The sequence below is a fragment of the Erigeron canadensis genome, chromosome 6 (assembly GCF_010389155.1).
Source record: "Erigeron canadensis isolate Cc75 chromosome 6, C_canadensis_v1, whole genome shotgun sequence".
NCBI lineage: Eukaryota > Viridiplantae > Streptophyta > Magnoliopsida > Asterales > Asteraceae > Erigeron > Erigeron canadensis.
Genome location: NC_057766.1, coordinates 44,166,791 through 44,182,700, shown reverse-complemented (window position 1 = coordinate 44,182,700; position 15,910 = coordinate 44,166,791). Strand labels below are relative to the sequence as shown.

General features: G+C 31.0%; 1 protein-coding gene across 1 annotated transcript; it reads right to left on the bottom strand.

The window, feature by feature from the left end:
• Window positions 1-13,380: 13,380 nt before the first annotated feature.
• On the bottom strand, window positions 13,381-15,016 carry LOC122605294 (ethylene-responsive transcription factor CRF4-like). Its single transcript, XM_043778203.1, has one exon. It carries the CDS (start codon window positions 14,850-14,852, stop codon window positions 13,608-13,610), a length of 1,245 nt encoding a protein of 414 aa, XP_043634138.1. The 5' UTR covers window positions 14,853-15,016; the 3' UTR covers window positions 13,381-13,607.
• Between the last annotated feature and the right edge of the window lie 894 nt (window positions 15,017-15,910).

Here is a 15,910-nt window from a genome sequence, read left to right as displayed (position 1 = left end):
ATAAATAAGTTAATAATATAAAATTCACGCTAAAATGATAGAACCGGCTCACGCAAATGTAAGACTTAAACGCGAAATGTCTATATAAAACTCGTACAAAATTTGAAAATACTTGTAGTAAAAAGTTCGATATATTCCCAACTAGCTAATCAACCCGGGTTCAACCCGGGCCTTTTAATTAAATTTGTAAAAAACAAATGTAAAAGAATATATGTAATTTTTGTTATTGATAAATTATAACTTGATATGCAAATAGTGAATTGTCTAACACAATGATATATAAAATAAAAATACTTATTACGTTAATAAAAGGGCATTTCATAAATTATATAAAAGAATTAAAAAAATTCTTTGTTTCAAATAAAAGATTAAAAATTTAAATAAGCATTATGTGCGGTTGAAAGCCTAATGCTATACAAAAATGAGAGAAAAATCTATTTTTTAAATATGACATCATAAATGAAATAAAAACATTTTTAAAAATTATGTGCTTTTAACACATAATAATATTTCTAAAAATACATCTAAAAAACAATCATTCTTTATTATATATAAAGATCTGAAATCAGTTCTCTTAACTTTCCAATTATTCAAACTTCTCATACAACTTATTGATAATAAATTATATAACTAACTAATTTTTTTTAATGAACTATAAATACATAAGAGTATATAATCTAATAAACAAATATATATTGCATGTTTTACATTCTAAAAGTGATTAATCTTCTTAATATATCCTTCTAATAATATGATTATGTCAAGTGGTACAATCAAAGGATGAGAGTATGAGAGAGAATTAGTGAATTACAAATGTTATGAAGTGAAGACATTACGAGGATGATTATGATAATTTTTAGAAAGATAGAACATTAGTCTCTACATTCATCTATAATCAGTCATAACACAAATGAGTTTTTAATATTGAGATTATTACTTAAAACTAGTCTTTTCACTCTGATGTACATATTCGTGGTGGTATAATCTGTATATATTATTAACATTACAAGGATGGTTTGGAGGATTTTTAGAATGATGAATCATTAATCTCTACATTCATCTACAATCAGTCATGACACAAATGAGTTTTTAATACTGAGATTATTACTTAAAACTAGTCTTTTCACTTTGATGTATATATTTGTGGTGGTCTAATCTGTATATATTATTATTGTTGTCGAATCTTTATTGGCGACCTTCGATATGATATTTAGCAAGATTCGAAATATAAAAACATTTTTATACGACAGATTCAAAATGTTAACATTCAAATTTTTTTCTTTAGTAAATTTCTTACATCACTCACTTTAGTTTTAAATTATCCTAAATATGTGCAAGAAATTGATCCTTAGAAATACAATTCAAGACAAGAACTTTCAATCGGTATTTAAGCTAAATCCTCAATTACTAACCATTCAAATAAATATACTAATAAGATAATGTTGTACGTATTACATATGTAACCTGGAATAAGCCTTCCAGGCACAACTGGCTCTATTATAATTAGGGGTTAAGTAATCTCTTTAGACTCTTAAAAATCTAATGACTCAATTTTTTATAATAGGCTTAGTCTTCGGTATATAATTTCCATTGCAGTATCACTTTTATTGGTTTTTACATTAACTTTTATACTTTTTTTACTAGTTTATTCGACAACATAAGTTGAGGTATTTTTTTTGTTTACTTTGATTAACATGTTAATGAACCAGGCTTCAAAAATTAATATTGCTTAACTTTGAGCCGTCACTGCTTCCAGGATCCTATGTTTAGCAAATTTTCTTTTATAGGTTATTGAATTCACTTGCTATTGAAAAAAAAAAACTTGCTTACGACATGTAAGAAACATTAGACTTCTATCATATATTAGATTACATTACTCCTTTTCATTTTATGTGTTAAATGAATAATTTGTTAAAGAATTATTGAAATTTTTTTATTTGATGGATAAAACATAGCATCAGTACCCTTTGAAATAAATAATTAAGTTTTTCTTTATGGATTGTGTCTAAAAACATAAAATCTGTTAGACATACTACATTGACATTTATATTCATAAAAATGATCATCACTTAACTTTCAGCATTAAAAATAATGTTTATATTGGTAAGCTAGTTTTCACATTTTTTTTTAGGTAAAATAAAACAAATATTAATGTAAAACAAATAAAACAATAGGTTTTTCTATAGTGATAATCACCGTGCATCATAAAAATCATAGTACATCAATTGTTTCGTGAATCTTCGTGCATCAATTTAATCATGATCTAAGGGTCAAGATCTTGTCCTATTTGTTTTACTTTAATACTTGTTTTACAATACCCAACCCCAACTTGATCATGTATGTCTTTTTATATACTCAACTATAATTCCAGTAGAAACTCATTATAAGAAAACTAATGTTTTTATTTTTAGAAACATTGTGTTTAATCGGTAGTTTTCACATACATGAATTGAAAACACAAGTATATGCAACATGTTTAATAAATGCTTTAAATTTATCTGAACTTTTTATCTAATTACATTGTGATACTTAATTTATAATATATAACTAAAAGAAGGGGTTGGGGTACACTTGATACCTCTAATCCCCCTTATTAATCTTCTATTTTTTTTAATATTTTTTTAATTATTAAATTTATAAGAGACCTTATTATTTTTATTTTTTTTCGAACATTCAGTCGGTATGCGACATCAGAGAAACATTACCGTATAGTGGTGAAGCCTTGCGCGTGCCCTAGACAACGAGATGTTGACCATGAGCCGTTACAAGTATTCAAAAGAAAAAACCCCAAGACTTGTCATCCCTAAACTCAAGACCTTGTTAAAAACCTAGGATGCCTACCCGAAATTCGAGAAGATGATATTACACATTAAAGTATGCCTGTTTTTTTTAATAGTATATAAATTCAATTTTCTTATTAGATTTAAATTAAATTCTGAATAACACATAATAGCCATATTTGATTGATCTTTTTCCCAGTAATAAAATTGTCTATTTTTATTTCTTAATTCTTCATCTCCTATCAATTATATTACTTATAATAAGTTATTAGCATAAATACTTCAAAATTTGAAGTTTACGATCCGAAATTACAAGACTATTTGTCGTCATCCACTATGCTTACAAGTTTCGATTTTGATGTGATTGTAAAAATTTAATGTAAATCCAAAACTTTAACTAAACATATATTATATTTATCAATATTGTTTATTATAACTTAGTTTCGATCATCGGTCTATTTTAACCACACTTTATTTCGTACTCACGAATCATGTATGAGACATATTCATATTTCTTTATGATACAATCTATATAACTACCGTACATCGTACGGGTATTAGGACTAGTAAAAGTATAAAACAAAACTTAAAGTTGGAATTTTTGATGCATTTAAAATACTTTTTTATTGAAACATCGTCAATTCTGTTTACCATGTCTTTTATGTTAATGCGACTAATGCATTTTAAAATTATACATTTAAAATACTTTTTTATTGAAACATCGTCAATTCTGTTTACCATGTCTTTTATGTTAATGCGACTAATGCATTTTAAAATTATATAGAAGCAAGCCATGCATACGACATGAAATATAATCTTTTATGTTCTCTGTTGGCGTTATTTTTGTAGTATGCTTTGGCTAATATATCTTTACCTTTTCATTTACGTTATGTCATTACTAAAAATATACTCATATCTATCTGTTATAAGGGAAATGATTAATCTTCCTAATTAAATATCTTAAAAATTCTTATAACCAAGAGATGATGATATATAAAAAAATCAGAGACAAGCTTAAGAAAGAAAATTACTATATAACATATGCCATTTTTTTTACAATTTTAAGATGATTTTTATTTCAATCTTTAGAAGTTAGTTCAAGTGGTTGAGCACCTGCCTTACAAGCAGGAGGCTTTGGGTTCAAGATTTGAGAAGTACATCGGAAGTTTTTCTATGAAGGCTTGGCTTGGGTATACCCAGGTTCAAGTCTAAAGAGGCAGGGTTTACCCTTATTGATCGCCGTGCATTCGGGCGGATTAGTAGGGGGTTTTCCCCCCATCGGGTATTTGAAATAGGCATTTCTACTTCGAGTGAACTCTCTAATGCGGACCCAGTTAAGACAACGTATGTTAGACCTCCCGCCATCGAAATCCGACACAAAGTTTTCAAGCGAAATTTACCTTAAAAAAAAGAAATATTTATTTATTTTATATATAAAAAAATATGTTCACAAGTCACGTGACTTCAGGTCCCAACATCATCATCACCATGAATCCATGATCCACGCACTACACAACTCACTGCGTGTATACAATTTTTCGGCAATCATTATACCATCATTTTGACACATCCTAATTAATGTTTTTATCTTCCTTTTTAATTCCTACCAAGATTTTGATACGCTAAATTATAAGGTATTTATTTTCTTTTCTTTTTTTGAAAATTTCATTTTTAAACTTTCTTTCTCTAAATACACTTTTATTTTATAATAATTTATCCACATGTTTATTATATTAAAGAACAATATATTAACAAAAAAAGATGGAAATGAATTAAATATTCACCTATATTTTATACAAATAAAATGCGAGAGAAATGATATCACTTCTATCACTTGTGAGTTGACATTTAATCATTCTATTCAATTTTAAAAGAGTAAATCTCTTATAATTACCCTATATTACTCCTAAATATTCTTAAATACGTTTGTATTTGAGATTTAATATTGGACTTACATTTCAGAAGTAAGAATATTTATCAAATAAGTTAACTCTACATTAATATACGAGTATCTATTTCGATAAGTATAAACTTAAGCAGATATGACATGACATATATGATGATCTAACAATGATTAATGATATATGTTTTGGTCAAAATTATCTAAGATAATCTACGTTAAAAACCTAGACTAATTATGTAACCAAACTTTCGTTCATGAGGTTGTGTGCTTAAAGATCTTAAAAGGTTAGTATACTGAGGTGTCAAAATAATTGCGAAAATGTAACGTATTTGTTAGATATTAAATAATCATGTAAAATAATGCTTAAAAGAATGTTTTTATTAAGATAGGACTGTAAAATTAAAGATCTACTTGTAAATTCAAATAAATGAACATTTAAAGTGCCAAGATCTTGACTAAAAAAATGTTAAAACGTAATAATACTTAATAATTCGTTAAGAAACAGTATAAAAGCATAAAATATGAGTAATTAATGTACTTGAACGTAAATAAAAAGATTACTTTGTAAAAGTTGATCTAAAGTAAGCAAAATGCAAGATATGGGCGATAATCATAAGAAAAACGTTATACAAAATATAAATAAAGTAAAATGCATAAAAGGAATAAGAACACCGTGATTTGTTGACGAAGAAAAGCCCTTAATCCTTCTGGATTGTCGGCATAAAAACCCCGAGAGGAAGCAATCGTCCCTGCCTTTATTCTTTTATTATTATAAATCGAAGTTAATTACAATTCGAGAGCGCAAGTGATTGATCTAAGTGTTACAATGATGAAAAGTGTTATGTGTGATGTGTTTACAGAAGAAACTAGAGAGAAATATGTGTTTTTTCTGGTCTAAGATGAAGTGCCTAAGCCTGCAATCACTTGCCCCTTTTATAGAGAAAATAACCAACTAACTATCCTAAAAATCTGGGATCTTGGAGTTGGAAATCAGGGATCTTGAGCAGATTTTTCTCTTTGACTTGATTAGTTGGTAAATGGACGTTGTGGAGCCATTTCTACATGTTTTCAACCATATATTCCGACTTTGGGGGCAAGTCTTCCGTTTTAATCATTCTTGTACAGCTAAGTCAAAGAAATAACGGTCAGATATCTTAAAGCCCCAAGATCTTGAACCACGAAGATCTTGGACCACGAAGATCTTGGACCACGAAGATCTTGGGACCTAAAGATCTTGGAGGTGAAAATCTCAGGCATAACAATATATATGCCTAACATGGCCTAAAACCATGTCTAAAGATTAGTTCAACGGTTGATACCTGGAAAATAAAATATACTTCTTCCGTCCCATTTTAGTTGTCATGTTGACTAATTTTGATCGTAAATAACTTTGTTTGTATTATATAGTAGTTGATGAAACTTATATGAACGAAAAGTACATTAAAAACTTAATCCATTCATATATTTTATATCAAGTGTTACATAACACAAACAAAGTTATTTACGGTCAAAGTTAACATAACAACTAAAATGAGACGGAGGGTGTATTTAATTATGTAATTAGTTCAATGGTTAATACATGAAGAAATTAAACATGATATTAGAGAAGTCATATGATGCATATAGTTTTGTATATAGCAAAAATATTTTGTTAAAGTTAAATTGTTTATTTATATACTACCCACACTCTTTGGATATAGTTATTAAAACTTAAAGTTATTGATACTTTCGTTTTTTTTATGTCTATTAAACTAACATTCTTCTTGTTGGTGGTTAGTTTATAGTACAAAGTTATTCGAAAACAAGGTTTAGATTTTGTTATTATGACAATTGAGTGTGAAGACCACTTGTTTTGAGACAGTATTGATGAAATAAATAAATTCTATACAAAAGTGCTATGTATTGTTTAAACACGTGGGGGCTATGCTGAGATTGTTGTTACGGATTCCTTTCATGGTGACTCATTTCCTTCCCTTTCTAAGGCCGGAGGGAGTACCCTCGGGTAGGGGTCGGGTATTCTGACCATAATCGGGCATACCACCGCAACCCTTCGGGTACGACTCGGGTATGAAAAATCGGGTATCAAATCGGCTTGTGAAACCGAGTATTGGGTATGACAATTGGAACGTTGGGAAGGTGGTCCCTACCCCACTCCACCTGTTTTTTTTAACCCTTCTCGTTATATATATATATATATATATATAAAGTATGCATGTATGTATAGTTTTGTTTTGCAGGTGACCTTTTTGAGAAGACAACATATTTTAAACATTAGCAAGTTTAGCCCCTGTAGTTCAGAATTTTGTAAATATGGATATTGTTATTGGTGAAATTTCAGGTTTCATTATCTTGAAGGTCCAAGATCTTGACATATTTGAATATTCTGATGACTTGTTACTATATTACTAACGATATGTTTCAAGTATTGTTTCCATGTGAGATTAATATGCAGGTTCTGGAATACTCAATATAAAGTTTAAGGAAAATATCTATAACGGTACAAAGAGATTCAACACATGTCTTATTTGATCAACACGCAAGGAAGACCAATTCTGCCAGTATAATCGGAGTTCATGATAATTTTCACACGAGAGAATATCTTCCAACGGCTATCATATCAAGTCAAGATACACTGCAACGTTCACTTGACGAAGACCAGGAGGATCCCTTTAATTTCGGATAGTTTGTTATTTCCTAGCTCTATATAAACAAGGGGTCTGATCGATCATAGGGGATATACATTCTGCTCCATATTATTTCTGCTCACACTTGTAAACACATACACACCTCTCGTTACTTTACATTTTTACTCACTTAGAAAGATCGATCAACCTGCTTCATCATTGTAATCAATTTTAACACAATTAATAAGAGAATAAAGGCAGGGACGATTGCTTCCTCCCGGGGTTTTTGTGCCGGCAATCCTTAAAGGATTAAGGGGTTTTCCTTGATAACAAATCTCGGTGTTCTTTGATCCTTTCTCTTTTATTTACTACATTTATTTATGATTATCTTTCTTTATCTTGTTTCTTTTATCATTATTTACATCGTATTTCATCATAATACAGTTTGCGAATACTTTTGACCACCTTCTTTTGCTTAAGTCAACATAATCTTGATTTATCATACTAGTTTTAAACGCATCTTTGAATCTAAACATATTTTACAAGCTCTTAACCTCACGAACGAAAGTTTGGTTTACATAATTGATCTAAGTCTTCGACGTAGATTATCTTAGGTAATTTTTGACCAAAACATATATGTAATATTATAAATTTTTATTTTAAACATTTTTAGTCCCTACAACTATTAAATATTGCTTTTTTAAAGTGTAATGAATTATGTATTGTTTTTATTAATTTATTAATTTTATATATTTTATGTAATAAAAAATATATGAAAATAGAAAAATAATTTGGGTAAGAATTAGGTATGTATTGTCAATGATTTGGGTAAGGATCGAGTAGAATTAGGAAGTTGTGAGTTTGAAGGTTTTGACTGGAGGAAGAATTTGGTAGAGTTTGGTACTTGGGTACCACTCCCTCCACCCTAAGGCCGGAGGGAGTACTAGTCGGGTATCCCGACCACAATCGGGCACACCGCCCCCACCCTTCGAGTACGAATCAGATATAAAAATCGGGTATCAAATCGGCTTGTGAAACCGAGTGTTGGGTATCAGAATTGGAACGTTGGGAAGGTGGTCCCTACCCCACTGCTCCTGGTTTTTTTTAACCCTTCTCGTTTTTATATCTACATATATATATAAAAAGTATGCATGTATGTATAGTTTTGTTTTGCAGGTGACTTTTTTTTGAGAAGACAACATATTTTAAACATTAGCAGGTTTAGTTCATGTAGTTTCAAAATTTTGTAAACATGTATATATAATATTATTAACTTTTATTTTAAACATTTTTAGTCCCTACAACTATTATGTATTGCTTTTTTAAAGTGTAATCAATTATGTATTGTTTTTATTAATTTTTTAAGTTTATATATTTATGTAATAAAAAATATATGAAAAAAGAAAAATAATTTGGATAAGAATTGGGTATATATTGCCCAGTAATTTGGGTAAGAATTGAATAGAATTGGTTAGTTGTGAATTGGCAGGTTTTAATTGGAGGAAGGATTAGGTAGAGTTGGGTACTTGGGTACCACTCCCTCCACCCTAACAATTTCCTTTCGGCTATGCATTTTCAGACCGACGATTGAATTAAATGTCAATACTGTTTATAAATGACGTATATACATCATTTATAAATAAAGAAAAACAACGAAAAAAGAAAAAGTTGTCCTTTTTAGTGTGTATTTATTGGATCAAAGTACGTAAACATCGATCATCATATCTCTTTCATGAAATGGTGCATAATATTCAAAACTTTACATTTTAAGTTTTTTTAAAGTGTGAATTGCTCGCGAATATCATGAGATATAGGCATCTGACGTACATTTTTTTAATTGGACCTATGCTAGAGAGCCCTCGCCGAATAGATCCTTAATTTAAAACTTTCGATGAGAAATAACTATCACTCAGAGATTTGGAGGTTGAAACTTATCCATACCCATCATAAGTATAGATCAAAAACATGTTGTCACCCCAAAATATGCTTAGAGTAGGATTCGAACCTTTAAACTCTATCGAAGAAAAGGGTCTCAATAGCACTAAGTTAATAACACGTTTTTTGTGGTCCATATAAGTTTTATGTAATTGCTAATAAATATATACATTTTTAAGTCATTACAAATATTCAATATTGTAATATGAAGATGTTGGACCATTTTGTTACTAATTTCGATCTTCGTCCAAACTCTAAGTAGCTGAGTATAAATACGCAAATTAAATTATGACCTTCATTATTAAATACATTCATTAAGAAAAAAATAAAATAAAATTTAATAAATTCTAAATATGGTGATAATCTTCTAGTTAAATCACTTTTTTTTTGTACTTCCACTTGCACTACAGTGGTTTGACTTAAGGAAATAGTCTCTTTCTAATAGGGGAGGTCTCAGGATCAAACCTTGAAAGGGCATGATTTTATCCTTAATTAGTGTCGTGCCTTTAGGCGGCTCGTTAAGGGGTTTTTCCTCCTACCGGGTATTAGAGAGTGAGAAGGTATGTAAAACTAGCTTAAGCTAGAGTCTTCGCTGCGATGATTGATTCACACCTTTTATAAAAAAAAAAGTTAAATCACTTTTTAATTAACTTTACTTTTATAATTAATTAGATTTTCCCAAAGAACGGAGGTGACTGATTAAAGTACAAAAAAATGGGTCATATAACACATGCATAACCATAATTGTTCCGATTTTGTTTCTTGAATTATGATAAATTATTACTCCGGTTTCATTTCCTTAAAGCCCTACACACGCTCTACCTTATATGCTGCATGCATTTCCTAACAAATATATAATATAAATGTTAGTTATTGTAAAATAAGTATTAAAGTAAACAAATAGTTAAGATCTTAACCATTAGATCATGATAAAATTGATGCACAAAAATTTACGAATCACAAGTATATATTAATGCACGATGATTTTCATGATGCACGGTAATTTTCAGTAAAGAAATGTCTATTGTTTTATTTGCTTTACTTTAATAGTTGTTTTATTTTACCTTAAATCTACATACATATATAGGGTATATCCGTATATATATATATATATATATAGGTTGGATATTGTAAAACAAATATTAAAGTAAAACAAATAAGACAAGATGTTGACCCTTAGATCATGGTTAAATTGATGCACGAAGATTCACGGAACAATTGATGTACGATGATTTTGTTGATGCACGGTGATTATCACTGAAGAAAAACCTATTTTATATATATATATATATATATAATATAGGCTTTAGGTAAAATAAAACAATTATTAAAGTAAAACAAATAAAATAAATAAAACAATTAGTTTTTTTCTTCAGTGATAATTAATCACCGTGCATCATGAAAATCATCGTACATCAATTTAACCATAATCTAAGGTTCATGATCTTGTCTTATTTATTTTACTTTAATACTTATTTTAGAATACTCAACCACTGTATAGAAAATGAATTGCATACTATATGTACCGTAATAAATTATTAAGCACCTGTCATGCATAATAAACATATATGATATGATTATCCAGCACCGTAATATATGATATGATTATAGGGTAATGATATTATTAAAACAAATTTTAACCATTTACAACAATTCTTACATATTTGTATATTACAGTTATATATTATATTATTAAATTTGTATTTTTGTTGTAGGTGGCTAGATCTTATGGAAGGGCATTCGTTAAAGTTATCCCGACTTTACTAGTCAAGTTCGGATAATCTTGACTCTGATTTTCATGTCTTTAAGAGTCAAGATCTTCCCAACTATTCTTGAAAAAACTTTAGGGAATCCTAATCTGGATTTTATAATATGATATCACTTCTCATGATTATATATGTTGGCATAATTTATTATAGTTTTGAGCGGAGTCTTTTTATTAATATATTGTTATTAAAATTAGATGATCGAGGATTGAGATTGAGACATAATAATGAGGGAGGTTTTGATGTGGTTTTTCATTCATATATTCTTGTGATGGACAAACACAACTAGCTTTGAGTGAATATTAAGGTTTGTCATAAACCCCACATGACATTCAACCGGCCTACCCAAATTATATACTCCGTATATGTTATATATCCAAAATTAAACTCTCACATTTCTTTCTATTTTATATAAGATGAAAATACGAGATGGATTGGTAGCTACCTTGGCTTCATCACATATGACAATGACGTATTGTGCCATTAGAGCCGGCTAAACCATTTTAGTGGCTTTAAACGAGACTAATTTGAAGAATTTTTTTAAAAATCTTTAGTGAAAACACTCCTTGATCCGGTTTTGGAACAGACAATAATAAACTAAAAAATCTCGTAAACAAATGAGTTATAAAAAGTTATCTACCTTATGTAGGTGTAAAAACGTTTTAAATACTTGCATAAAGTTACTTTTTAGCTTTTTGGGAAGTGAATTTTTTTAATCCATCACTAGTCGTAAAAAGAAAAGAGTCCAATACTATTTTCAACGTAATTGCACTGAAATTAGAGGCCTTGACTGTTTGGGGATCTAAAGGAATTTTTTGTACGGATAGGACTATATTTTCCGTCATTGGTGTAACTAGAAACTTCTCCCATTATATTTGTAAAACTAAGAAGTCCGATGTTGTAGACACCGAAGTTGTCCACGTACATTGAAGTCCGGTGTTGTAGACACCGAACTTACCCATGTGGACAAAAACTACCTCAATTGGCATCAAACCGCACATGTTTTTTGAGTGCCACCTAGACCAAGTTCGGTGTTGTAGACAAGAGTTTACTTGGGTTTGGGGATATCTATTGATATATATATACGTAAGTACGAGCATGATATTCGCGCAAGGTGGCGGTGGTGGCGGGGACGGAGGTCTAGTAGTGTCGGTGACGGTATTATTGGCGGTGGTGGCGGTGTTAAGTGACGTAGGTTGATGTAAAGACGATAGTGAAATATTTAAAATGATATGGGCTTAAAGTGTTAATTATTAAAATAAGGGTTTAGGGTGTAAATTAATTCATTAAAGGCAAATTTAGTAATTTAATTTTTTTTTTCTATACTAGGTATTTATTAAGGGTAATTTAGTATTTTCGTATGTAACATTTGAGTTACACTTTCCATTTGTAGAGGGTGAATAATTTTTATAAAAGAGTAGTAAAGATATAGATTTCTAAATCTTTTTCAAAAAGCTTTATATAATAATAAATTTTTATAATAATAATAATAATTGCTACTAAAATCTAGCTGGTACAAGTAGTACCCAAATGATCCCGAACTACAAACTAAAACTAAAAACAAGATTGAACTTTGTATTGAGTTTTGGGTATTGTATCGAATACCGAATTAGTTATCGGTGTATAATCTGACTTGATAGGGGTATCCCGATAATTAAATGTGTTATTTGGTAGAGTTAATCGGATTTGAGCTATTTGGACTCAAAATCCGTTCCATGTTATTTTTAAATGTTGACGGGTTTGCTCATTATAACACTAAATAAGCTGACACTGTAGATCATTTTATTCATGTTTTTATTTATAAATAATAATAAATATTATTAAGAAATATAAATATAATAAAGTAATAATAAATACGAGTATTTTGTCGAGTGAGTCCACTACCCCTACAAAATTTCTCATTACTTTCTTTCAGCCTTTACAGAGTTGCACGTTACAAGAGAGAAGCGGTCGGGCCGGAAAATATGTGTGAAGCCCGCCCCACCCTCCACCTCGCGTGCTTATTAATTATGTTATATATTTAAATTGGCACACCAAATCGCCCACTAAATCCTTGTTTTTTCAGACTGACCACCGACCGGTCAAAATAATATCGCCATGTAGCGCAAATCACGCCTGCCCGAGTGTTGTTAATACTAATTTTCACTTGATATATCTCTACTACTTGTAAACCCTTTAATCTGTTTAATACAGCATGATTAATTTAATTTTGCCAAAAATAAATTTCATGAAAGTTAATTGTTCCGCCATATAAACCCGCTATCTATATTATGTACTCAAACAACAGTTGACAAAGAGATTAACAAGATGATTGAAAAAGATATCACTATAACTATATACTCGTATATTGGATATAAATTAAAGATCACACGTATTATTAATATATATTTTATTTATTAATTCTTTCAAACAAGAGCTCACTCAAATCTTCACATTTGGAAGATAGATAAATTAATTAAACGAAAAGAATCCTAGTTAATATATAGCTATAGGCTAGTAAGTACTAATACGATAAGGAACTAGATGTCGTTCAAACAAAACTGTGACGAGTGCAAAATTTGTTGGGCTCGAAAATAGCCCAACGGAATGACAGGGTTGTTTAAAAACACCCGGTCATGAGAACATCAGCCGCAGGAAGAAAGTCGCCCGTAATATCTTGAAAGTAATCATCAACCTTGAGCATGGACGACGACGTGGTATCGAGAACCATGTCGTTACAAACACCAAAATGCTCATCCGGCCATAACAAGCTGGTGGTGGTGTTATGATCATCCCATATTTGGGGGTCTTCAAATGCAGAAAAATTATCCTCCGTTACATATTCTGATGATGATGATATTGGTGCTCCAAAACTATCTTCGGTTGCGTATTCTATTAATAATGATGACCGGGAGTCAAACTCGTTGACGGGAGAAGAGTGTCTTAATAGATACGGTTCCAGCAACAACTGGTCGACCACCGGTTCGGATGTTGGGAAATCAAATAGTAGATTATTATCCAGCAATAATAATGGAACATCATCTTCTATTTCCAAATGCTCACTTGCAAAATGATGACCCGATTCGATATCTTGATGAACCGGACTAAAACCATCATGATCAAATCTTTGTGGACAAGACCCGCCAGCAGATTGCTGCTGACTTTCTGGTTCTTTTGAGTTGGTCTCGCTTTCAAACCGTAACACGGAAGTCGGTGAAGGGAGGTTGTTGGACTCATCACCGGACTCGTAACCGGAAGTCGACGGAACACTGACTTCCGGCTCTTTAGGCGGTGGGGTGACAAAGTTAGTCAAAGCATCGGGCCCACGCAGTTTGATAGCAGCATTGTCGTACACCATGGCAGCTTCCTCAGCCGTGTCGTAAGTACCCAACCACAAGCGGACACGTCTGGCTGGGTCCCTAATCTCAGCCGCCCATTTACCCCACGGCCTTTGTCTTACTCCCCGGAACTTCCTTATTCCACCCACGCTCTTCATCCCCACCTTCTGCTTTCCTACTGCTAATTGAATTTCATTATTATTATTAACGATTTTCCCATTACTCTTTTTCCGGCCGCCAACCGCCGCCGGCTTGCACGAGGTTTGGATGTTAACCTCGTTGACATACTTTTTAACACGCCTTCTTCCAAAAAGTTCGTCCTCATCATCACTGGAAGAATCAGTGGCATCTGGGTCAGTCATTGATATCCGTACAACTTTCGGCAACGGACTTGAAACCTTTTTATTGTTATTATTATTCTTGGCAGCAGCAGCAGCAGCCATTGATGGGTTAGCTGCAGCCACCATTGTAGTCACGTTTTTGTGTTGTGTGTATTTCACAGGACGCAACATTTGGTAGCTATCCATTTTTATTTTTTTTTAATTTATTACATATACTAACACACAAAAAAAAAAAAAGTAGTGGCCGGTAATATTCTTATCAACTGCTCAAACTGTCATCAAAAAGAAAAAAACCCAGATTAACATTAAAAAGATCTCTTTCAATTCGAAAACAAAAAGAGAAATGAGATAAGATTAGGACAGCTTGGATGAATGGATATTAAAACACGAATATAAATTTCTTTCAAAAGTTGGGCCTTGAAAAGAAAAAAGCTGTTTTCTCAAGCTATCAATAGAAAATAACTCGATGTTGAGCGTATGAAGTAATGGAGAATATATATATATATATATATATATGAAGGGTCGAGTTTTTTGTTTGAGAGAAGAGAAAGAGGAATTGAATTGAATATATATATATGTAAAAAGGAAAGGAAAGGAAAGACCAAAAGAATTTGGAGGCTTGAAGTGACGAGACAAAGGGGAAATTAGAGTTATATAGGATCCGATATAACAAACACAATTATTATAATCATTTACTTTTTTCTTTTATATATTAATGGCTAATAATAATATTATTAATAGTAATAATATAATTATTAAAGATTAAAAGAGAGTGGAAAATATCTTTTCAATTAAGCCGAGAGAAGGGGGTAAAAGGTGAACGCCGGTTGGTCGGGGAAGTAAAAGATTCCGACGACACACGGGAAAACAACAGGTGGTCGCGGCATATCGATGGCAAGAGACAATGGTCCAATGAGTGAACTAGAAGCAATTGCTGACTCAGCACATGGTTTAACCTCGTATTACGTGAAAAACCACCGGGCCACGTGATACCCCTGGATGCTCGCTTGCCTACGTTAAAATCATGTCGGTCAAATTTTTCCATAACAAAATTATCACTGCCTCAACCTCCTCCTTTGACCAATTTAATTCATTTTTCAGTTTATTTCATTTCATATGAGCTGTAAACTTTTTGCCTTTCATTGTCGTTGTTGGTAACAAAATTCATTCTCCAACCGTACATTCCATTTCATATTTAACACTACATTTTAATGCTATGTTAACTAGGGCTGTAAACGAACTGA